The sequence below is a fragment of the Fibroporia radiculosa genome (genome assembly GCF_000313525.1).
Source record: "Fibroporia radiculosa TFFH 294 genomic supercontigs, scaffold2492, whole genome shotgun sequence".
Classification (NCBI taxonomy): domain Eukaryota; kingdom Fungi; phylum Basidiomycota; class Agaricomycetes; order Polyporales; family Fibroporiaceae; genus Fibroporia; species Fibroporia radiculosa.
The window spans coordinates 47512-71681 of record NW_012133351.1 but is presented as its reverse complement, the minus strand read 5'-3'; the positions used below and the strand labels follow the sequence as shown (position 1 = coordinate 71681).

The 24170-nt window shown below is 49.0% G+C and overlaps 8 protein-coding genes across 8 annotated transcripts; 3 read left to right on the top strand and 5 right to left on the bottom strand.

The window, feature by feature from the left end:
* Window positions 1-141: 141 nt before the first annotated feature.
* Window positions 142-2463, top strand: FIBRA_03961 (uncharacterized protein; the record flags this gene model as incomplete). Its single annotated transcript, XM_012325783.1, has 8 exons — window positions 142-688; window positions 742-975; window positions 1028-1193; window positions 1240-1390; window positions 1437-1688; window positions 1740-1829; window positions 1910-2108; window positions 2159-2463. The coding sequence occupies 8 exons, from the start codon at window positions 142-144 to the stop codon at window positions 2461-2463; spliced, it is 1944 nt and encodes a 647-aa protein (XP_012181173.1).
* Window positions 2464-3023: 560 nt separating this feature from the next.
* Window positions 3024-6825, bottom strand: FIBRA_03960 (uncharacterized protein; the record flags this gene model as incomplete). Its single annotated transcript, XM_012325782.1, has 12 exons — window positions 3024-3213; window positions 3266-3317; window positions 3370-3507; window positions 3560-3688; window positions 3737-3939; window positions 3992-4415; window positions 4462-4558; window positions 4644-4775; window positions 4833-5700; window positions 5760-6340; window positions 6398-6537; window positions 6588-6825. The coding sequence occupies 12 exons, from the start codon at window positions 6823-6825 to the stop codon at window positions 3024-3026; spliced, it is 3192 nt and encodes a 1063-aa protein (XP_012181172.1).
* A 406-nt stretch (window positions 6826-7231) lies between these two features.
* Window positions 7232-8433, top strand: FIBRA_03959 (uncharacterized protein; the record flags this gene model as incomplete). Its single annotated transcript, XM_012325781.1, has 4 exons — window positions 7232-7432; window positions 7499-8019; window positions 8076-8194; window positions 8246-8433. The coding sequence occupies 4 exons, from the start codon at window positions 7232-7234 to the stop codon at window positions 8431-8433; spliced, it is 1029 nt and encodes a 342-aa protein (XP_012181171.1).
* Window positions 8434-8728: 295 nt separating this feature from the next.
* On the top strand, window positions 8729-10510 carry FIBRA_03958 (uncharacterized protein; the record flags this gene model as incomplete). Its single annotated transcript, XM_012325780.1, has 6 exons — window positions 8729-8889; window positions 8954-9127; window positions 9195-9332; window positions 9386-9410; window positions 9461-9500; window positions 9555-10510. 6 exons carry the CDS (start codon window positions 8729-8731, stop codon window positions 10508-10510), a joined length of 1494 nt encoding a protein of 497 aa, XP_012181170.1.
* Window positions 10511-11810: 1300 nt separating this feature from the next.
* On the bottom strand, window positions 11811-14020 carry FIBRA_03957 (uncharacterized protein; the record flags this gene model as incomplete). Its single annotated transcript, XM_012325779.1, has 10 exons — window positions 11811-11903; window positions 11958-12230; window positions 12284-12302; window positions 12360-12640; window positions 12692-12711; window positions 12767-12948; window positions 13012-13157; window positions 13207-13289; window positions 13347-13695; window positions 13754-14020. The coding sequence occupies 10 exons, from the start codon at window positions 14018-14020 to the stop codon at window positions 11811-11813; spliced, it is 1713 nt and encodes a 570-aa protein (XP_012181169.1).
* An 878-nt stretch (window positions 14021-14898) lies between these two features.
* FIBRA_03956 (uncharacterized protein) lies at window positions 14899-16361 on the bottom strand (the record flags this gene model as incomplete). Its single annotated transcript, XM_012325778.1, has 7 exons — window positions 14899-15289; window positions 15346-15437; window positions 15488-15583; window positions 15644-15741; window positions 15792-15975; window positions 16026-16060; window positions 16115-16361. 7 exons carry the CDS (start codon window positions 16359-16361, stop codon window positions 14899-14901), a joined length of 1143 nt encoding a protein of 380 aa, XP_012181168.1.
* Window positions 16362-17991: 1630 nt separating this feature from the next.
* Window positions 17992-21111, bottom strand: FIBRA_03955 (uncharacterized protein; the record flags this gene model as incomplete). Its single annotated transcript, XM_012325777.1, has 11 exons — window positions 17992-18054; window positions 18137-18340; window positions 18405-18672; window positions 18729-18734; window positions 18789-19069; window positions 19122-19250; window positions 19303-19617; window positions 19670-19699; window positions 20406-20546; window positions 20613-20981; window positions 21049-21111. The coding sequence occupies 11 exons, from the start codon at window positions 21109-21111 to the stop codon at window positions 17992-17994; spliced, it is 1869 nt and encodes a 622-aa protein (XP_012181167.1).
* Window positions 21112-21479: 368 nt separating this feature from the next.
* FIBRA_03954 (uncharacterized protein) lies at window positions 21480-23009 on the bottom strand (the record flags this gene model as incomplete). Its single annotated transcript, XM_012325776.1, has 7 exons — window positions 21480-21673; window positions 21740-21872; window positions 21924-21989; window positions 22042-22161; window positions 22212-22707; window positions 22762-22854; window positions 22906-23009. The coding sequence occupies 7 exons, from the start codon at window positions 23007-23009 to the stop codon at window positions 21480-21482; spliced, it is 1206 nt and encodes a 401-aa protein (XP_012181166.1).
* Between the last annotated feature and the right edge of the window lie 1161 nt (window positions 23010-24170).

The following is a 24170-nucleotide window of genomic DNA, read 5'->3' as shown; positions in this document are numbered from 1 at the left end:
ATTTTTTTCCCCGACACTATCGGCAGTATTGATGTCGCGCGACATGTTGATGTCGATGGTGTACGACTGGAACCGGGCTCATCTGCCGCTCAGCCACAGTATGCACAGACGGTGGACAGTGCACGGTTACTCGTGCGCACAATGGAAGCTGCTGTGCAGTCGCTTTACGATGACGGTGTCGCTTTGCTTCTCGCTGCCCAAGGACTCAACATTGATTCAATGGATGATCGTATACCGTCGTCGGAGCGGGATTTGATGGACACTCTCGTTGTGGGACTCGTTGCAAATGCCAATGTTGCCGTGCAGAGTCTCGAGGCTCTCCTAGCCGTTGGGTTTGACCAATCCGATATCACCCAAAGTGACTACATACCACCTATGGAGTGGCAGAAGTCGCATCCGGTGGACAATCAGGACGAGGATGTTGTGAATATGGAGCTAGCATTAAGCCGGCCAGGTGTCAGGGCCATGAACTCCGTGGACTCAACACAGACATCGTCTATGCTATATCACAGCTCATCGCAGTTACCAGATGTATCGCCGGATTTGCAAGGTAGATCGCGTTCGGGCAGCCTCATAGACCCCGTAACGCCTACGTGGCCAGAGCAATCAGAGTCGAGTACACTTGTCGCTCAGTCGACGTTGGGGGCAGAGTCGCCAGACCCCCTGGTGGACGTCGATGAGGAGGATCGTGAGTATTTTAGATTGTATGGGACATATACATGAGCTAACGTTTTCGTCCAGCTTCGTCATCATCCAAATCGCCGCCCAGGGCAGCAGCAGCAGCGCGGAAGCTCGTGAAGCTTCTCGGAGAGGAGGCACCGCGGCACGTACTTGAAAAATACAATGCCGACTCTAAGCCTTGGTATCTGCGACCAAACTATGACCCGTCGGAGATTCTGATGGACCCGGATGGTGCTGTGAGGGCCGGTGCACCCGCAGCGCTGATAGAACGACTAACCGCCCATGAACATATGGGTACGTTTAATTCCACGGTGGTGAATTAATGGCTGTCTAAGGAGTTTCCTAGATCCTACGTTCAACCAGAACTTCTTGCTCACTTTCAAGTCTTTCCTGACGGTCGATGAGCTATTTGATCTTCTTGTAACCCGATTTTCCATAGAGGCACCAGCTGGATTATCCCCTGCTGAATTGGATGAATGGACAAAGATGAAGCAGCAAGTAATTCAGGCACGGTATGGCATTTGCTTTGATGCACGCTCGTTTACTTACCCATAATAGGGTTTTAAACATTTTCAAGATCATGGTCACTGAAGACGGAATTCTCGAAAAGGAGGACATGGGTATCCTCGGCCGTCTGAAGGAGTTTGCGTCCCGTGAAGATGTTGTCAACAGTGCTGCTAAACGGCTTCTTATCCTAATTGAGCGTGCAGTAAGCCACCGTTCACCTGTGTTCATTTGCGTCTAATTTTCGATAGCAACGAGGTGAGGACGCGCCGATCAAAATCAGTCCAGCTCCGCTAGCTCCACCACCTCCGCTTTTGCCTAAAAGTATGAAAAAATTGAAGCTGCTCGATATTGAACCCGTGGAAATCGCTAGACAGTTGACACTCATGGAGTTTGCAATGTACAAGAAGATCAGACCTATGGAATGCTTGTTGCGATCTAAGGAGACAAAGCCGGGGAGAAATAGCGACAACTTTTCCTCAATAATTCAGCTGAGTAATAGGGTTAGCTTCATTTGTGTTCTGGAAAGCTTTTGATGCTAATCAATACGCCAGATTGCGAACTGGGTTGCAGAGACAGTTCTAGAGAAAGAAGACTCACGTAAACGGGCTAATATTGTCAAACATTTCATTAGTGTTGCTGATGTGTGCTGCTTTTCTTCTTCGTCTAGAATGAATTGCACAACTGATTTTTGCTTGTTTCATAGCGTTGCCGTTTCATGCAGAACTACTCCACCATGACTGCTATCGTTTCAGGCTTGGCTACACCGCCTATAAGGCGGCTGAAGAGGACGTGGGAACAAGTAAACGCTCGATTTATGACGCAGCTCAGAGATTGCGAGTCCACCCTCGACACTAACAAGAATTTTAACAACTACCGCTCCACGTTGGCAAGGATAGCTCCTCCTTGTGTTCCATTCATTGGTGTGTCAGCATTACATTCTGATCATCAATCAATATCAATGATCTCGTAGGTGTATACCTTACGACGTTGACGTTCATCCACGACGGGGCGGAGGACAGGCTAGCTGGTATGATCAACTTCCGCAAGCGGCAAAAGGCAGCAGAAGTTATTCAAGACATCAAACGCTGGCAATCCAAACCATATAATCTCCAGACGGTCGCTTCTGTTCTATCTTTCTTGGAGGAATGCTTTGGCAAATATAGCGACGGAGTTGATTACGCGGATCAATTCTGGAATCTCAGCTTGGAACGCGAGCCCCGCGAGCGAGAGGACGAGAAGATGGCTAGATTATTGCAGGAAAGTGGTTTCCTCTAGTTTTTCTTAGCAGTCTTGTTTCCAATTTCTCTCTGATGCCATATGTAACTTTATATCTCGCCCCTGACTTATATTGTTTTGCTTGTAATAACAGTGAAACCCGGCCTGGATTTAAGGATAACCCGTAATTCACCGATGACTGCAGCCTATCAACCACAAACTGTCCGCTGATACATCGAGGCGAGATTTAGTTGTGTTGTGCGACGAAAATCGTCTTTCAGCAATGTCCACTTTGATCGTTTAGTATTCATCAACGGTTATTCTGCAAGACCTATTTGGGACGACAGCAATCATGTACAAGAGATCACACAACAAAGAAACGACCATTTCCCCAGTGGAGAAAGGTCCATTTCATGAGGGAGGAAAGGCTTACTCAAATCAGTTGACACTTTTTCCAGTGCCTTTCTATTGCGAGAAAATGGACATGTCTTTGTTGTGTCATTGCCCAACGACGTGCGCGTAAATTGTGCCTATTACATCATTGGCCAAATAGGCTTCTGCGCGTCTCCTAAGAAGTAATAAGTACAGCTGTATGATAATTCTAGCTAATCATTGCAGCGTCATCTCTTGAGCGTTCTTTGTTTTTCTGCAAACTCTACAATCTTTCTGTCCACGAACATGCCTTTACGCTCCCGTACAGCGTCCATATAACCCTTCGCAACATTAGACCGATCTGCTTTTTCTCCCAGATCCTCGAGTTCCTCCTCGGTTGTAGGAACCCAAAAAGGGTCTTGGTCAAGCATTTCATAACTGGTATCGTTAATTTAGCGCAAGCATCCTAGGAACAGAAGAATGAGCTGACCCGCTGAAAATGAGCTGAGGACTTGCCGCTCCTGATGTGCGTTTGCGGATATCTGTACGATACGTGTGTTAGAGACAAGGTTTTAACAATGTCTCGAGACGCACCATCTGCGAAGCCGAAACTTTCCACTACAGGAAGTAAAGCCCGGACAGTGAAAATATCTGTGCCATCCTTCATTTCCTCCGACACAATTCTTCCACGCCTCTTTGCGACGACACCATACACCTTGCCCAACACATCCGCTAATAAATTGACATAAATCCCCACAGACGTTCAAATATCAGTAGTACTTACTGGACGCCTGGATGTCACACGTGTACATAGCGAGCATTAACCTTGGTGACCAATCCAATAGTCCGCTTCGGCAGGCATCTTTTACCGAAGACATTAATGCACCGGTAATCTGAGCCATTCGATTAAGTTCTGTGAACCGTATCAACACATGAAGGTGACGAATAGTGGGACGCCTACGCCTCTCTTGTTCAATGCCTTCTCTGTCGATACTCACGGATTCGACAAAATATGCCAAACCTTCCGTTGGCTCTGAGCACAAGGGCCCTTGGAACGTCGCGAGTTGAAATCCTGCCTCCAAGTGACTGTCCAAATCACGTAAGAGCGGTTCTTTCTCCTTACTCGACTCCGCCGCTTTATTTCGTTCGTGGTGATGCTTGAGCCTGCGTACAATTTAAATGATGAAGAGGACCCAGTGGTAAATGCACAGCTTACGAGTTATAATAAACGCCTGGCCTTCCGTCGACAAGCAAGCAGCTCCCAGCTCTTTGCGGGCCAAAGGCCCAGATCCGCTCGGTGATCTCAGCCCATTCACCGCCAACCGTGCGACAGATGTCTTGCAAAGTATCCCAGAACTCTTCGGGTTTGATACTGGGCTTCCTCATAATCTCCCCTTGAATATCATAGTCCTCGTCCTCCGCATACTCTCCGTTCTCTTCGGCTTCAGCACCATCTGCATTCAGTGTTCTATTACTTTGCTCCGATCCTATACGCTTCAATGTTGCAATATTGTCCTGGAGATATTCTGATAATTGCTTGGGGATCGGGCTTGTCCTAATGGTGAACTTGACTAGGTCATTGAGAATCGTTCCGCAGATCGTTCCTCGTTTCGCATTAGACGTCTTCGGAGGAGCCATATCTACTGGCATATCAGCAGCGAACATTACAAAGAAAACAAGCCATACCAACAGCCCTGACGGCCGTCTCTCGGAATGGGACAATGGGCTTAGATGCATTGATCTCGATTTTTGCAAACCTCTCTCGCAAATCCTTTAAGCATCTCTACCAAAAAAACATCAGCGAGATGAGGAGAAAGAAAGTGAGATGAGATTGCCTCGAGGTGAAGTTCGCCTGCGGTCAAAATGACGTGTTCCCCCGTCTGCTGCTGGAAAGTTTCAACGCACGGATCTGCTTGGCTTAGCAGTTTCAAGCCTTGTATCAACTGAGGCATCTCCGATGGAATCTCCGGTTCAAGAGCAACTCGAACTATAGGAGCGGCCTGGTGGTATAATTGAAAATTCAAAAGAGGTATCTGATTGAGGGGGGCAATACTTACGTAGCGGCTTACACCGCCCAGGTTGACTAGACAGCCTTCAAGTTGGTTTATATCTAAGGAATCCGCCACACCGCCATCGTTAGGTGCGCACAGAGTTGCATTGCGCCACACTTTGCCCTTCAAACCTTGAATAGCGAACACGTTTCCTGCCTGGACGCTATCCACTGGGACAAGCTCGCGGCCCATCATGACATATAACGCCTCGACTTGCGCTGTGATGATATGCGGCAAATTCCGCGGATGCGTGGGCAGCAGAGAGGTATTGTATTTTGGTAAAATGCAACACACAGCTGTCCCCACTCGGATGGTACCAGAATATATACGCGCGAATCCAAGCAGCGTCTCGTCGTCAATTAATGCTTCAACGCCATCTTCCTTGCTTTCAAGCTGCTCGAGCGCAGTTTCGGGTGGTACCAACATCGATTGAGACTGCTCGCTAGCAGCGACCTGCGCCAGATCTCTGGCTTCCCTTACCGCGCGCGCCCTGGCGCGCATTTCCTCGCTCGTCTTCGGTGTTTTCTTGCTGCGTGGCAGTTCCTTGGTGGGTACTGCAAACATCTTGCTCACGAGAGCTATCACTTGGGCATTCGACCCAGAATTACATAAGTATAGGTTCTCTTCCAGCTCGTTTTTCGGCTCGACAATTGGCTCGTGTATGTCGGGATGTAACATTTTAGGAATACGGGTTCGCTGAGCGATGGAGGGGGGTGGGACGACATCTACTATTGCTTGAATTATGCACGATGAAAGCGACAGCCACTGCGAAAATATTAGCGTCAGAACCTGACGGGTGTCTCTTGATTTCAAGTCGCGAGGGGGGATTTTGAGATCAAGAGTATTAACAATCTTCGTGATCTTGTCGGGATTTCTATGGAGTAAAATACAAGATTGAGTTGTCTAGAAACCATAGAGACAATCAGTACGTACGGGTTGATGACTACAGCATCATACACGGCCCATATATTGTCAAGAACGAATTGTACAAATAATGGTTTCAAGGCACGACCACGTAGATGCTTGTGGCTGATCACTCTTTTCGTCTTTGGATCAAGGTAAAAATCACCCCACAGTACGGTGCGAAGGTTTGCCTCCTTGATACCCAGCTTCATGGCATACAAGTGCGCAAACTTGCCGGTACGGAATCCCCAGCCCGTGATAGCGGAAGCGAAAATAACGTTGCCACGCTCAGGAGCGAAATAGATATCCTCATCATCTTTCTCCTGGAATTCATCAGCTTCATTCACAGTAGCGTCCACTTCCTCGGCGTGGCTTTCCTTCTTCTCCGCTAGCCTACGCTCACGTTCCTCCCTCCATCGAAGATCATCCTCCATTCGTTCTCCGGCAAAGAAACTGCCCATAACCGCATTGACCTGCTCGATTAGCTGAGACAGATGGTGATAGGCCTCGACGGGGGAAAGCTTCAATTCAGTAATTAGTCGATCAAACTTATTGATGACTAAAATTGGCTGCAATCGGTCTTGCCATGCTTGTCTGAGGACAGTAATGGTCTAGATATGACATCAGATCGACGCTTCGCCGTTGTCGAGTATCTGCAAACGACGAACCTGGGTACAAACTCCTTCCACAACATCAACTAGGACCAGCGCACCGTCACACAACCGAGATGCAGTCGAAACTTCGCTGGAGAAATCAACGTGGCCCGGGGTATCAATCATATTCACGACATAGGTTTTTGAGGAGCTTCCTAGTGGAGTAAAAAGTCTACTCCCCGGCTGACTTCAAAATGAGACGCACCTTCAGTTGCATTTCTATTCATTACCTTGAACCTCAACGATACCGCACTGCTCTCCATTGTAATACCCCTCTGTTGTTCATCCTCTCTGCTATCGAGATACCTGATCTTTCCGGCCATGCGCGAAGAAATGATGCTGTTCGCTGCCAGGAGAGCATCCATCAGCGTTGTCTTACCATGATCGACATGTCCTATCGCTGTTACGTTGCGGATATCAACTGCTTCTAGATTGAGAGCCATGTCAGTGAATAATAATGTATGGAAGAGTGAATGGCTCCGAAGGACTCTGAAGTCTGGCAAAGAGCAAGACGTCCGATCTTGGTCCTATCTTATCTCATTTTTGCCTTGTGGGAAACATCTGCTAATGCTACAGACGCCCGTAGCTTGGGCTCGTATTTGATTTTACGCGCTGTCCTTGAGCATCGAGCAACACACTATGAGTATCGAGCCTGAGTGTCTTTGTCTAGCCTTTAGCCTTTCAACGGTCAACTCCATGATGATGGCCTCCTCGCTCGGAATATTCTGTGGGAATCCTTTGAGTCAGACGACACTATTTAGTGTATAACCGTGGTGCAGTCTCTGACTCAGTTCTTCTCTGCGACTATCTTCCGCGTGAACTGTGTCCATAATCTCGACGTCCGCTCAAATGCCTGCAGTCTGTTCCGGCAAAATCTTGGTGACGGGTGCAAACGGCTATGTTGCTACATGGATCGTGCGTATGCTCTTGGGACAGGGCTTTACTGTACGAGGGACTGTACGTTCAGAGGCCAAGGCGGTGTCACTTCGTGAAGAGTTCACACAAGATAGTGATCGCCTCGAAATAGTTGTCGTCGAAGACATGACCAAAGTGCGCACGGATCTCATCTTTCTCTCTCAATGTGATAGGGGCAATGAATACGATTGATGAGAATAGGCAGGGGCATTCGATGAAGTAGTTGATGGGATAGATGCGATTATGCACACCGCTTCGCCCTTGCACTACAACGCTATGGAACCCAGCGAGATAATTGTACCAGCCGTACTCGGCACAACACGCGTGCTCGAGTCTGCTCTGGCCCATGGCAACTTGGTGAAACGTATAGTCATCACTTCGTCCTGTGCGTCCGTGATGCAAGTACAAGATACCCCGCGTGTGTTCTCGGAATCCGACTGGAATGACGCAGCCCTTGCTGAGGTGGAGGAGAAAGGCGTTTTGGCTACCCAGCAGACCAAATATAGGGCGAGCAAGATATTGGCAGAGAGGGCTGCGTGGGAGTTCACGAAGGAGAATAAGGACAACATCAGCTGGGACCTCGTTGTGCTTAATCCACCCTACGTCTTTGGACCACCGATCGGCCGTACAGCGACGCTAGAGTCTTTGAGCGAGAGTCTGCGAGACTGGTATCGAAATATTTTTCAAGGCGGGAAGACCCCTGAAGAGCTTCCTGTGGTAGGGTATGTCTAATGCAATTACGCATGCCTAAACTCATCGAGATCGTGAATACTGCCAGTCAATGCTGGATCGATGTTCGTGACCTCGCGGATGCACATATACTAGCGATGAACAAACAGGAAGCTGGAGGCGAGCGGATCGTTGTTTATGGTGGTCCGTTCAAATGGCAGGACTGGGGTAAGCCCGTCTTCCGCAAACTGTTGGCGATGTCTCAAATATTGCCCATAGTGAATGCTGCGCGTGGGTGCGGGGCTGCGGTGCCACTCGGCGACAAATCTTATGATCCAGCCAAAGCAGCACATTACGTGTTGTATGATACTTCAAGGGCAGCCCGCTTGTTGGACATCAAGTATCGCACCATCATGGAATGCACTCGCGATACTATCGAGGATTTCAAGGGTAGGGGCTGGATTTGAAAGAAAGATGACACTGCTTAACTATATCGCTGCATGTATTTGTATCTGTCTGTTCTCTGCGGCGCACTGATGGAACAGCAACTCCTTCAATGCTAAGTTGAACGAGGCCGAGGCTCTCCAGATTCGTTATATGACGTAGGCTGCATTTGGCTGCGCCACCTCCGCTTCTCCGAGCGAGGATCAGTCAGCTCAAGATCCATCCCGGCCGCTATGTCGTCACAGCCCCTGACCTGTATGCAACGTACTCATGTTGAGGTTCCTTGTCCGACTGCCTTCTTCCCGACCACGAGTTGCCATGGTATGGAGTCTCGCGCCCACCATTACTCAGGGTATCCTGAATATTCCTGGAGCTACTGCGCAGTCCAAAGCCACAGCAGAACGCATCCTAGAGGAAGATAGGGCAACGTACCATTGCTTATGGGGGAGAGTGGGACTTCACAACCATCTGAGTCACCAGTATGCTTTATCAAAATGTCGTTGGTTTACGAGTTTGACACGCTCATGTCGGTGTGCTACATAGTATACTCGCCGCGTATGACTTCGGGGCGTCTAGCCCACTTCTCCAAGCCATCTACGACAAAGAGAAAAGTGGTCTATCCCCCATCCACCTTGCAGACAGACAGACGGGCGCCGTGGAGGAGCAGTTAGTTCAAATCACGTCTCGCAACTGGACAAAATTCCTTGGCGATGAGAAGTAAACCATCATCATGCTTCCAATCGTGCGCAAAGCTGATAGCGGCCGTACTACTGCGTTATGATAGATACTATGCAAAGTATCTGACATTTTTTTCTAACGAGTTAGCGCAACGCAACGTGGGCGAGGTTTTCGAATTGTACATATTCGAACAGGCTGCGAACCGGAGTGGCGCATACATGTTATCACGATTTTTGAGCGGGGCGTAAGTGCAACATCTTATAGCATTGCAGATGAAACTGAACGCCGTATATGTAGCGTTCATCCCATCATTCAGACAGGGGTAAGCTTCATCGTCGACGCCGAGCGTTTTTCATTCTGACCACCTCATAGTACGGCGTTGAATTCGGAAGCATTGCAATGGTCGCCCAGGGTACTGTGCTGCCATTCATTATCCAATCCTAATCGTCTTACTGGGCTCGCTTAGGTCTCGCGCAGACTGCAATCCATTCCCCGTTTGTACCTGAGCTATTCGACTTGAACTCGGGAAAATATGTGAATGACGCTACAACTGAAACGGCTGGCTCCCCCCGACGTCAACCAGCTCGAGGCAGCTCCCTCCTTGCCATCCTTCGCGAAGCGTACGACTCTCCAATTATGGTGCCCGTCATGCCCTACGATCCCAATGCATTCTTGCGTGTGCGCATCGCAAGCGTTCTGGCAGATCCAATGCGTTTAGCGGAGATCCGCCGCCTCGCCGCCAAATGGTGCATTGATGTCCGGCGTGGCCAGCAAGAGCTCGATGATAAGGTCGAAGAGCTGCTTTGGTTGACTACTTTACTCCTTGCAAGCACAGGAAAGCGGGACAAGTCGCCGCGCTTGGATTTCTTCCTTATGCACATGCTCAACATGTCAATATTTATTCCATCATTGCTTGCCGTCATCCCAACAATGGAGTCGAAAGCCACACTGCTCCGCTCCTTGATCCCCGTCTTGCTTATGTACCTCACCATCCGCGGCCGCCCGAGGATCGACCCGGAGCTACTCTTGTCGTATACCGAGACACCCTGCCCGCCCGGGGTGCGCGAGGAGCGGCCTCACAGTTCTTCGATTGGCGATTCTTGTCAGACCGAGTTTGTCAACCCTTGGCCGGCGATCGTAGCCTCTGTCTTACATGCGCCTGATCCTCATACGTTAAAGGCAATCCGTGCACTGTACTATGCCGCACAACAGTATGGTCGTACCCCTGCTGGCGGTGCCATTGGTGCATTCGACGCGGAAGGCAAGGAGACTCACAAAGGCATGGCCAGTGCAGATGGCACCATCTTTGTCCGGGCTGCTGGTGTTGTAATGGATACGCTAGGATGGGTAACTCATGGCCAAAAGGCTGGTAATTGGGATAGCAGTGCTTTGGGCTGGGATGACGCTTGGAAGGATCAGTAGGAGGACCAGTGACTTGCTCGTTCGAATTCTGCACTCTATTTGGGTGCTGGTAAAGCAGTTCCTCATGTACACAGCAAACCACCAGCATTTGAGGAGTGGTACATCATATAGTCACCGAAGTGCTCTTGGCGGTAGACTGGCTAAAAACCACGACAATCCATTGAATAGGGGCCAGACTGTCAGCCTATCCCGGGCAGCGGCCCGGGTCTCCAGCAGACTATTGGAGATTTCCAGGACCATTCAGCTCTTTCATTTCATTCCCGAACATGATTCGTATACTCAAGTATGGCGTGCTCCCAGTTCCGCCCTGCCATCGGATCTGTTCGTGGCAACCCGCTTCTTTGCCTCCGCTAGCCTCCTTGTAGTATGTATGACCCGCCGGGGTTCGCAGCGCTCTGCCTCCTGCGTGTCCCACCCCCTTGTCCTTGCCATTGTACTAAGTAACTTCTACTAGGCATCTCGGCGTCTCTGCCCTTCAAGTTGTATGGGTCCGCAATTTGCCTCTGCGCTCCGGGCTGCTCCCGTCCTTATAGTACAGGTTCGTGGCAATCCACTCCAGCCTCTACGGTCCTCGTGCCAGCCTGAGACTATGGGTTCACGGCGATCCCTCCCTCCCGTGCCAGTCACTGGAACCGCCTGGCGTGGATCATGTAAGAAAGACAGACGATTTGGTGCGCTTTATTTGTACTATTACCATGTCCTCTGTTGTAGCAATATGGTTTTTCTATTGTATACGTTGGTACTAGTAGCAGAAGTCCGGAACATGGTCTAGCTTGAAGATCATTCTTCGTGCGCTTGACTCGGGGGACAGTTTGATATTCTACAAGCAATATACTGTATTGGATTACCATGTGTTCGTCACGACATTACTAGCAGGCCTCTGTCAGCCGAGGTTTGGCCAGGTTAACCTCCAAGCATGCTAGGGCATTTGGCGGCTTGAATGAATTGGTCACTCAGAAGGGAGGTGTACATACTACGAATCTGGGGAGGCCGGGATGATGTGAAGTGGTACAAAGTCGTCTATACCATCGCGTACCATCAAAACCAAAGAACAGATAGCTGAGTAACTCATGCTGCAACCGGAGGGTTTCCTGTGGCCTGAGCCGGCAATAAAAAATCAACGCGTTTCCACTCCCGCTCTGAATACCATCAATTTACTATCTTCAATACTGACGACTTGAAATGGTACAACTCGTTTCATAGCTACAGGGTATGACAGCGGAATGGATGTCCTTCGCAATACATGAAGACTGAAGTTCGTGCTGCGTGGGCAGACAATCGACACAAGCGTTAGACTCATTCATAATTTCGCTCTTGCCGCCTGCCGCGTTTGTTCTTCGTAGCGGTCCTGCAGTACGCGGCGAAGCACTTTTCCAGTCGGTGATTTTGGTATCTACGTTCAAAAAATGAAGTGGATCGGGGTTACACCATTCAATCTGACACTGACCTCATTGATTGCCTCTATGCCTCCGCGGAGCCACTTATACTTGCTCAGATTTTTCCGGGACCAAGCATCTAGTTCTCTAATGACCTGGGCGAGCCCACGCTTCCGACCTTCCTCACTGAGCACAATCCACGCTCTCGGAATTTTCTCATCTGCTGCCCGGGAGCCCGGCACACCACCGACACAGATATCGGTAATCAGCTTGTTCGGATGGGCGATCAACACATTTTCAATCTCACTCGGTGAGACTTGCATGCCAGAAATTTTGAGAGTATCCTACCATCGCAATGAACATCGTGCGTGTCTTCAAGAAGAAAGAAATGGCACACCTTGGCTCGATCTACGAAGCTATTCTCGCCAGGATTATCAGCGCTGTCTCATGCATGCGCATGACAGATTACATACTAAAATCTTCCAAGCTCATCTATCTTCAGCTGGTCTCCCGTTTTCAACCAGCCATCTGGCCCAAATGTCTTACGGGTAGCTTCTTCGTTCCCCCAGTAACCCAATGCGACATTTTCACCTCTTAGCCAAAGTTCTCCTGGCTCGTGAAACTCGGCATCTGAGCCATCTTCTCGGACAATGCGTCCCTCCATACCCGGCAGAAGAACACCTAGTGCTCCAACAATCGGAGGTATCTTGCCACCAAACATCTCAGGAGAAGTCCCCCGCATAGCGCCGATTGTCTGCAAAGCCAACTCCAGAGAAGATCAAGTATTCATGCTACAGAGACTCACTACTTCAGACATGCCAAATCCTAAGGAAAAACATAAGCATTTCCATATGACAGCATAGAACGTTCATCAACACACCCTCGGAAATCTCCAGGTTCCCTCCAAGGACATCTTTCAAGCGCTGCGGAAGAGCTGGAGGCAACTGCGCAGCACCAGATGCGATAGAAACAACGGAAGCGAAAATGTCTGCACGAAACCTCTTGTCGTGCACCAATTGATGAATCGTAGACGGAACCATGATAAGCACATGAATGTGATATCTGTATAAATGGTTCGTAGGAATCAATAAAGCTAATGACTCTTCTCAATTGAACTCAGCTTACTGTGGGACCACCTTGCATAAGACGTCGAGGTCCCATTTGGGTATAAGAATGAATGTTAAAGGAGACCAGAATCCTCGGATACCAAACATATGTAGACCATAGGAGTGATACATTGGGAGGAACGCTAATACTTTGACGGGACCGGCCTATGCACATGAGTAATTCCCATTGCGAGGCAGACTTATGTTTACTTACGGGTGCTGGCTGGTTGATCTCTTGGAGCGCGACGGCATTTTGCGCCAGAGAAAAGCAAACATTTCCATGAGATATCATGACAGCTGAAAATGAGAATTGTTAGTAGGAGAAAGAACCTCCGAATTAGTGAGGGAACATACCCTTTGGTAATCCAGATGTCCCGCTGGAAAATACCAAATATGCTAGTGTATCTTTGCTAACAGGTTTGACAGGCACTCTAGGAATTCTCCGCGCCCGTACATTGTCGATGAGGTCATGAAAGCTTTGCCTCCCCCCAAACCTCTCGGCGAATACGATAATACGATCCTCGGGCAGGCCTACCTCGCGCGCAGCCTGTAAAGCTGTCGGAAGGAACGAGGGCTGAACAAACAGGCGGGTAACTTTGGAAGTGCGGAGGGCTTGAGCGAGCTCGTACGACGTTGCAAAGGCAGATAACAGCGCAAAAGGGGTCGCAATGACTAGAAGTGAATGGAGAAGTGTGATGTAATCCTGTCGTGATTTATACAGCGTCCCCAAGAGATGAGCTGACTGAACCAGATTTACTCACCACCGCATTATGGCCGAGAATACCAACTATTTCTTGTTCATATTGACCAATGCCAACGCCTCCATCAATAGTCGGGGCGCTGAGCGCAGTGGCTCCATCACGTACTCTCTCCAAGAAGTCCTTCCTCGATACTTCCTGTCCGGTGAGACCATCAACAAAGATAGGGAAACTGGCGTTGGGGTCCCATTTCGGATTGTTGAATATGAAGTCGTGAACGTTAATATTTGGCAGGACCGGGACGGGACGAAACGGCGATTTAATAACCATCTGGACGCTGTTACTGAATTCTCAAGACAATATAAGATGTCTCGACTGATGGAGCAGAAGAAATACTAGAAGTCCAGCAGGATAGTCGACTACCTGCAGTGCGAAGTTCATTTTATAATCGTTCTGGACTTGACGGCGGAGGGACAACTTACCGAAAATATGCACGGGTTTAGCCTGGCAGTGACTACGACCCCAACAAAAGCACAAATTCAAGTAGTACCAGGCTTGTGACATGGCCAGCTTTCCCTAAGGCTTTCAAATTCCCACTGACAATCAGGTTGTTTCGGTTCGATAGTCCGAGTGATGCCCGGTGATATATCACATGCATATGCGACACTTGCCGTTGTTTAAAGTAGTAAAACACCACCCTAAGTATGAGTCTTGATCCTGAATGACTTGAGCCTTACTTGCTAGGTACTGGTGACTCGTGGTGAGGGCACAACGCCATTGTAATTGCACGGCAGAAGAGATGGGAATCACGATGGTTACACTGACAGCTCAGATGGCGTCCAATATTTGTGGGTGTGCCATGATCATGCGCGTTAGTAATTTAAGTTCCTGAAATCTGTCTGATGGAAGCGTCCGTCGTATAGCAGACTTGTTCGTCGAAATCGAAAATAAGCATCAATATCCTCTCGATAACACCAGCTTGAATTGGACGATATCACACGTCCATGGCAAGAATAAATCCCATTCATGCACAAGTAGATGGATAACCTGGTTGCGGAAGCAGAATTAGAGAGCGACGGTATACGAAGCAACATAAATAAGTACAGAACAACAATCAATAGTAAGAAGCAGGAATAAATCGCGTCAACTTATGCTGCATCACCAAGAGTTCCACATATAATACACCCAACTGACGTGAGCCAGTCACCTCACTTCTCTTGAGGGAAAGAATCGACCATGTGGGTTTCAGTATCAATCGTGATCTTCACTCCGTTATCTCCATCGGGAACGACAGGCTCAATTGTGTAAATATCGCCCTTCTCTGCGCCGACGACGCTGCTCTTACCGTCTTCGCCCTGCCAGTCGTTCGATTTACTTTCCGTGCCGAGCGGGACGGTGTATGTCGCGCCTTGTTGAACCTGCTGTATCGACAAGACAGGGTTCGTACCGGTGCCCTGTGCGCGTTGAGACCTGATAGTGCCTGCAGAGCGCACATTGGAAGTCTTGGATACGGCATTGTAGCGACCACCGTTAGCCAGACCACCCCGCACATTGAGGATAATACGCATAGTCATGGAAGACGTCAGGACAGCAGCCATGCTGGACCATAACGAGTTAGCCAAAGGTGAAATCACAATTCGCTAGAATACCCGCACCTAGTCACAATTGTCCGAATGGGATCATCGGGACCGGTCGGAGTAATAATGAACCAGAAGAACATGTTCACCATATTCACAAGCCAAATAGCCTGCAACTCCATTAGCTATGTTCAAAAGGTCCACTTTTCCATATACGCACCATGTACAGATTCAGTCCATCGCGGAGCATGAGCTTCCACAAGTTGACAGCCTTAGACTGATATGATTGATACGAGCGGCGTATAGCAAGGAACAGCTGTGTCGCGCCAAACCATATTAATGGAACACATTATTCCGCTTCACAATGTGGACGCACCGAAGCGCTGTACAGCAACGAGACAGAGAGCCAGTAAATGCCCACCCAATTTTGCTTAGGCTCTGCAATACAACCTTGGCCCGGCAGCAAAGGCGTATCTGCAAATGTGTCAGATCAACTAAGCGCCCCGACTGATGATGAGTCCTACAACGGTAGAAGCCACAACAAATGGCAGTCACGATGATTTGAAGGGCGTACAGACTGCCCATACCGTATAAAATAGATCGATTTTTTTCGTAGATAGCGTGGACCCGATAGACATGCACGAATGATGTAATAGCGAGGAGGATAGCAGTGCATATCGGCTCGAATAGGTAGAATTTTGAGCACCGCTGTAATTGGCGTAAATAAGAGTATTCGATCATGAGGAAGACTTCATTACCTCGAGAGACCAGGTGGTATCAAAGAAAGCAATTCCTGCGCAAGTGTGAGTAGTTGACACGAATGCGCGTTGACGACCGAGCAACGTACCGACAATAGTGAACTCGGCCGGTGTGTAAATGCGCAAGAAATAGTATATCAGTTTGAGAAGCGGCCACCCTTTGCTCCTCATGAGACGCCATGTCCGCGGGGTGAGCACCAGGACGTCCCAGGCGGCAACGGTCAGAGTGCAGACGAAGAAGTACTTCTGAGCGGAGAGATGCGAGGGCAGATCTAGCGACGGAGGGAGGGTGATAGTACCGTTGCTCCCCGCTGAGGAGTTGGTCGAGTTAGACATGGTGGGGGCTGGAAGGAGGGTGTCCGACGGAGGAGAGGGCGGGGACCACTAACGGGATATTATACATGGACTAGCGCTGCTTGAGCGGTGCTCTATAAACGCCCGGTCGATGATCATCACCACACCTCCTGCCACCTTCGGAAACTTGCAGTGCAACAAACTCGCACTCCGTCCGCCTGTGGATCGCATCTCCCGTAACATCCTCCGTTCCCTTTTCCTCGCCATTGCCGCCTGCCCGCCCCATCGATGGCATTCTCAGCATCGCTGGCGCCGACGAGACGAGCCCGCAGGCTGAGACGGCCAGCCACAGGAACTGCCCTAATTGAATCCGAAGTCCCCGAACGTGTCCCATCTACGTCGAAGAATGATAATCCACCTGTCGTGGGTATCTTGGAGCGATAACCAGTCGCAGAACCGCCTGCCATCTCTCAAAGAAGCCTAGGTGTTGCTACAATCACTTCACTTCCCCTCCAAGTTATCAGAGATGCTCAGCAGAGTTGCTTTATTCAACACGCTCTTCCCACACACTCTGTCAGGAGACTCTGCGTGCGCCTCAGGGCCCCAGCACATTCCTCCGCTTCAATGCTGGTGTCTCGCACCAATAATTCTCCTCGATCGCGTTATGGCTGTGGATGTCAAATGCTGTACTTTGTACTTCAAAGTACAACAACTGCTTCGATTTGGTTTACGCAGTCATCATGATAATTCCAGGATGTGAGATGGTCGGGTCTGTCATGCGGCTGTTTCCAGGACCAGTGCAGGGCCAGGTTTGCCAATAACCAACATGAAGAACTGCGCATACTAGTCCGTGAGTGCCCTTCCTACACAACATGTCTTGTCATCGATCGATACTTAAGTAATGCCACTTTATGACATTGCATGTCGTAAACGACAAATTGTCACTTGAAAGTCCAGGAGACAGCAATCCTGCTGGTCAGATTAACGGGATGTCTTGAATCTTATATCCCGCACATAGTATCTAGTTCGTTATTCGCACAGGAATCAGAAGTCCCCTCGTCTCAAGTGCTGACGCACCTTCTTTTCCAGGTCATATCAGTTGCCATCGAGCACCCCGCAGCACTCAAAGAATTGAAGCGCCATTGATGTGTCGTTATGTAGACCATGCTGGTGTTCAGTAGCTCTAGGTACGCCGTCAGTAACTCAAGTGGTTTCTTGGTGGTTCGCAGAGCATATTATGTGGTTGACATACACCGCCTCGTGAGACAAACAGGTAACTAGTAGTAGCGGTAGATGCCTAACATCTACCACAACTTGTATATTAAGATTACATGAACTGTATCAAACAACTGTTATATAGCCATGTTGTATGCAAAAGGTTCATGTAATTGTGGCGGTTGTTCTGTAGCGCATACATCATGGTGCTGCGGTGAATGCAAGTGCACCTAAGAAAGTACGCTTCTAACAACGGTCATACCGGGTTTCGTACGGGAAGCAGCCGTCATTGAACCTTGTAATTCAACAGCACAACGGGAGCAGTGAATTGAACCGTGGCGTATACAATTATGCTATTCAAGACCGGGTCGGACTTCAGCGCCGCCAGCGGCTCGATGCTTCGGCATTCCGATCGTCGGAGATAGGTACCATTTAGTAGTCATGGAAAGAATAATAGTTACGGACGAACGACACCAAAATTGATCAAAATAGTCGATGACAGCAGCAGAGCAATAGACCACTGAACAGCATCTGTCAACATAGCAATCCGTCTGTAAAACAATATAGTTTACGCACCATTCAAATGGACGTAGCATTCATACCTCTGCGTCAAAGGTGACACCCTGCCTTTGCGCAGATTCTGTGAGGAGCATACGGACATCAGCTATGTGTTCAGGCTTTCCTCGCCAGACACTGTCTTCGTCTCGGTCTCCCCAATGGAACGTATGGAATGTATCAACCTCATACCCTTGCAACCATTTTTGCCGTACAAACGTAGCGTTGAAGGGCGGTTGCCAGATCCACCACTTTTCAGACGCGAAATCTCTCATCAGCCGAACAATGGGAGCGGCGAGAGTGCGGATCACTCACATGGTCCACAAACAGGATGGGTTCGTCAGGAGGCACCACTAGGTGCACCACAGTCGGCGTAGCGATTTCCAAAAAGCAATCAGTCGCTAAAAACAGAGCGAGTGTATCTAGGAAGACTCGTCGGTGCCTTCCAGGTATATAGAGCGTATCCGCCGATCCCCCAATCAGCCTTGTGGTGTCGTTTGTATATGATGCCAAGCGCTCTCGTAGACGTGCGGGTACCTTGTTAAAGGCTTCCATGCAGACCACAAGCCCTACGCGAGGATCACTGCCAATAGACAGTGTCAGGTTGAGCACAGAACGAGAAAAACTCCGGGCACTGACCCCCACCTGACATTGTGGTTTGTACGTCAGCAGAAATGAAGCCATAAAAATGGCACCCACCACCAATCAAGCCCCCATCCTCTCCAGCTAGATCCAAAGTCGATAGTTGGATCAGGCGATACATTTGCGGGGGGCGCATGTCGACTTCTGTTCGCATTGGCGATTGCGTCACCTAAGGCTGAGTTATGCACATACTCAGCAAACGGAGAGTGATACCAGAAGTATCGCTGGTCAAACTGTTGGAGACGGGGAACGTTGAGAAGCGTGTCGAAAGGGGCCCAAAGATACCCATCGTAGCAATCGAAATCGTTCATAACCGTGTATAACATGTGATGCGCCATCTATTTATGTGTGAGAAGCAATGCAGAAATAGGACGGTTCTCATCGACCTACCCTTCCGGCCATCTTGTACAAATGAGGGTCGTCGGTTAGCTCCTCGTCAGACTGATAGGAATCCACGACGACATCGTACGAGTGGACAAATCCTGCATCTTCTCTACTCCCGGGACCAACGAATACAATCTAGCAATGGGTCGCACGCGTTCTCTCCGGTGAGTAGAAGGCGAAGACTTACATTGGGAAAAAACTGAGAGTAAACTTCTCTGTAATAGTCCAAGTTGGCGTCATACCGCGCGTGACTAAAGAACACGATCAGAAGGATATTATCAAATGAATGATAAGTTCTTTCGGTAGGCCAGAACGAAAGGGACGGGAGGGGTTTTCGGGTACAATCAGCTAACGCGGCGTCCAGTGCACCCATAACGGTCTCAGGTGTTCGAGGAAAACGGAAGACCATTGGCCATCCCCAAAAGGCAGTGAACGTAAGATAGAATGTGGTGCCCAGAAGCAGCACCGCGCTGAGCACCCGGCGAAATGGGATCGTGGGTCTCTATTCTCACGTCAAGTTGCTGGAAATGAAGATGAATATCTGTCATTCTGACCTTTGCTTGCCGCTGATCATCTTCTTTGGGCTGGTTATATGTCAAGTAGATGATCGATGCAAGAACTACAAAAATACACCCTGCCAACAGGGTGGAGTGGACTCTAGCAAGGCGAGTGGACAACAGTATCATGCATAATGCCATGCCGGATGATGACAAGATGCTCTCTGTTGCGGGATCCCATACTAACATCTTTAGTTTTCAGTCAAAAGACCAACCTTGATGGGAAAAAACCTCACAGTATATGACCACAAGGGTCATAATATCCTTTGTGGCTTGAGCAAAGCAGCCGGTTGCATCTGAAAACGGATTTACGATCGACATGACCGAGATGTGGCCTGGTAAGTATATTAGGAAAATTGACGCATGTATGACGAGTCCTGAAGCAAATAATATAATGTGCAAGGGGCACAGTGATATGTGAGATGCGTTGTAAGCCTGCATGAATCCATTAGCAGTAAAGGTTAAACATGCTCCATGCCTCACTTGCATTTTTTAGAATCACGCAGGAAAGTGAAGTAGATAACGCAGATGCAATCAAGATGGAGCACACAGCTTGGGTAGGAGACTTAAGCATGAAACTAGCCTATATAGGCAGAGCCATACAGGGGAAATATCAGCTAAAAATACAATGAGGTAGTGAGTTTCCACCTACTCGAACTGCAAGATATCCACAGAGCTGTGGCGTTTAGCAGTTACTCACTAATATCTCATTCACCGAATGGCAATCACTTACCTGAAGTAGAGCCGTCTGCCATTGTACGGCTGAAAAATATTGCAATAGGAATATATAAGAAAATATCAGGGTTATGATTGTCGCAACAGATGAGTCTAGATATAGTGTGAATGGATCCGTGAGATGCTGCGTGATCAATGTCTGGGAAAAAACCAAAGCGTGGACTTAATCAATGCGTGCAACACGTGAGAACCCACTGAGACATACACTGTACTTGGAGTAGGCAAATAGTGCGGAAGTTGCCACGATAAACGCAATTGTCGATCTGTGTGTCGTTTGAGACACCGTGGATGAGAAGTTTCTCCGGCTCCCGTAAGCCTGAGACTCAGAGTGTCGACCAATATGATCATCGGACAATACTCTTGAGAACTCCCCCTCTTCATCATCGGTATGAATTGCGACCCATTGTGAACCTAAGGCACTCTCTCGCGGGAGCAAGCATCCCAGGGAGAGAACTAGCTTAACAGCTTCCACTAGAAAGAACCGGGCAGCAGTTTCAGATACCGAGAATGCCTCCGGGCCGTGGCCAGTCACAATTGACCATTCGGTCCACACGCTGGTCAAGACGAAGAGGCACTGTTGAGTAAGAGGTTCCGCAGCTTCATGAGAATAGACCACTGATAGCTTGGAAGACGCGGCTTACAGGCGAGAGCCAAACATTCTTCTCCCAACCACTGTGGAACAAAGCAAACGGGAGCGACGGCATCTAGAGCCCTCTAGTGGTGAATGAGGAACTCGAACAAGGCACTCGCCAGCTCACGAGGTCGACGTGCAATGTCGCGCATAGCTTCAAATTCAGCGGCTGCCACTTCCATACTTTTCCACGCGCTCGGATCACCGTCTAGAGCTCCGGCCCGCCGGGTGAGTAGACAAGTTTTTAGTTCCGCGAAGGCTGAATCGATTTTGATTCAACAATAATAGTTGCCATGATTTTGACATAGGCAACTTCTGTGGTATATCGGATGCTATATTCGTACAGATCGGTCTATAAACTCCAAATACTCTCGGCAGCGCATACATATATTTACTACGTGGACGACGGAAGGGATAATTCTTGACAGTTGATGTGCAACTTCAGACATGCACGCCGTCAACTCCGTGGCCATTTGCCGCGACGGGCCCTACGCCATGTACCTTATTAACGTCAACCTTGACGACGCTGGCTCCGGCATCCCAGGCTTTCTTGTGAATAAGCGCACGCCTGCCTCTCACGCCCTCACGGAGGCGTTCAAGAACTGGCACCGTCTGTTCCCAAGAAATGCACGCATCTGGCAGAAAACATAATTAATCGGATTTACGTCGCCATTACCACAGACCGATAAGAAAAATCGTACCTGTAACGGACTGCCCATACTGTAGACCTGCAGGTCCTGATACAGGAATGTCCTGTCGACCTTCCACGAGATTGGACTCAATCATGACACCCATAATCATGTGCGATGTATCTCCGGACTCTAATTGCTTCGCCTACACTAGATGTCAGATACTCTAGCAGGAGTCCACATTTATACCACTTACGATATCCTCTGCGACCTCGATCTGTTTCTGGTGTTGCTTCGAGCTATTCCCATGACTGCAATCAATCTAACAGACCCTGATAAGACTATATCATCGAAGGTATCAGACTAGAGCTCACCATGATTCTCTGCGGGAACCCTGCCTTCGCCAGTTTCCCACCGCAGTCGCGGACGAATTCCGCCGCGTAGTTGGGTCCGCTAGAGCCCCCACGCAAGATAACATGCACGTCGGGATTGCCCTATAAAACATGAGTCGATTACTTGTGCTCAAGATAATATCAAAGCGAACCTCCGTCTCTACGATGCTGCTAAGGCCACCTTTTCCAACACTGAGGAATACGTGCGGTCTGCTCGCAGCCCGACAGGCATCGATGGCAATTCCAACGCTGCCGTCCGTTGAGTTTTTGAAGCCGGTGGGCATCGAAAGTGCCGAGGTAAGCTCGCGATGCACTTGCGATTCCGTAGTTCGGGCACCGATTGCCCCCCATGACACTAAATCTGCAGTGTATTGGGGGCTGATCGTGTCCAAGAATTCACAGCCGGCCGGCAGGCCCATTTTGGCGATATCGAGAAGTAGCGTGCGAGCAAGACGAAGGCCTCGGTTAATCTGGAAAGTGCCGTTCATGTCGGGGTCGTTAATTAAGCCTTTCCAACCGACGGTGGTACGAGGCTTTTCAAAGTAGACCCGCATAACGATATGCAAGTCATCTTTGGCTTGTGCAGCGTAGGCACAAAGTTTTCGAGCATATTCGAGGGCGGACTCTACATTGTGGACAGAGCATGGTCTAGAGTAACTGGGTAAACAGACCACTAGATAGGATTAAGGAAGTGACACTCACCCTACAACGACCAGCAGCCGATCGTCATTCGAACGTAATATATTCTCGGTCGCGTTTCGACCCTCTAGTACCGTTTGACAAGCAGTGAGTGTGCTAGAAAGCGTCTTGAGCCGTGATTCACATGTTGAAAGGAAATCTACATACAGAGGTAGGTCCTCCTGAAGGATCTGAGGAGGAATCAAAGGCCTCGTAGCCCGAACCCGACGGTCGTCAAGTTTATTAAGAGCCTCGCGGACAGTAACGGCCATATTTTGAGACACTAGAATGAGCAAGTAAATACGGTGTGTCCGAGATGGGAATGAGGGAGAGATGGATGTTCTTTAGCTTTATACCCACTGGTGAGACAAGCGCTACACGTTCTTGGGAACCCCGTAAGGGCAGAAGCGTGAGAAGGAATTCGCTGAGTGTTCTGATCAATATGCAGTAGGAAAGCAGAGGAAGGAGCACTCAGGTCACGAAGTCGTAAGTTACATCATATCAGATAAATATTTAGAAATTCCTCCGCCCCCTCCGGCTCGGTCCGAAATCCGGTTCCATACCGAAGGGGCACCTCCCAAATTTGGTCAAGTCGAGGGTACAATAGTACGCTTACAGACTTACAATCAGCACTGCATCCATAACAGAGTATTTCCACCTGTGATTCTGTGGAAATACTCGAGGATATCAACATTGAATTTTTTCTTGGAAATATCATGAATGCTACCTGGAGATTGGCACGAAAATTCGCTTTTTTTTGGAAAGTTTTGGAAGATATATTTCAAATGTTTCCTAAGTGTATCCAGAGCATTATCGATTCAAATTCCCTATGAATATCCTTAAGTATTGTCATGGTATTTTCACTGGAAATATCTTCTTAAGCTTGCACTGCAATTGGAACGACTGGTCGAGAGATTGCTCAAAATCGGTTTTGGCTGTTAAATCACAAGCTGACATTTGGTGAGGCATCAACGATCGGGGACAGGAGGGGGCAAATAAATACTAATTCTACCAGCCACGGCGGTAGAAAGTACATAAGACTCGCGAGAACTCACACTGAACCCTGGCGCTTTACGACGCCTGCCAGCAGCCTTGTGAAGTACACCTAAAATTCATCACTTAATACTGCCCGCCAGTGACCGCCGTGCTGTAACACGGACAGTCGTAGATAGCGCCGTTCGGTGACATAATATGGGCTTCGGATGGGTCTCGGAGCTGCGGAATGTTTTCAAATATATATTCTAATTTCCGTGTTCTCGGCGCATAGGCGGAGTTCGTGCAGCGGCTATTAGACGCTCATCTAACAGATGACGCACGTGACCGAATCAGTTGGGTGGCACTCGCGCAACTGCAGCCTCAGTGCCAGCTGCACACGTCTTATCTAGTTACTTGCTTCCAAGCCCAACTGCAGCCATGGATTTCTCCCAGATGAA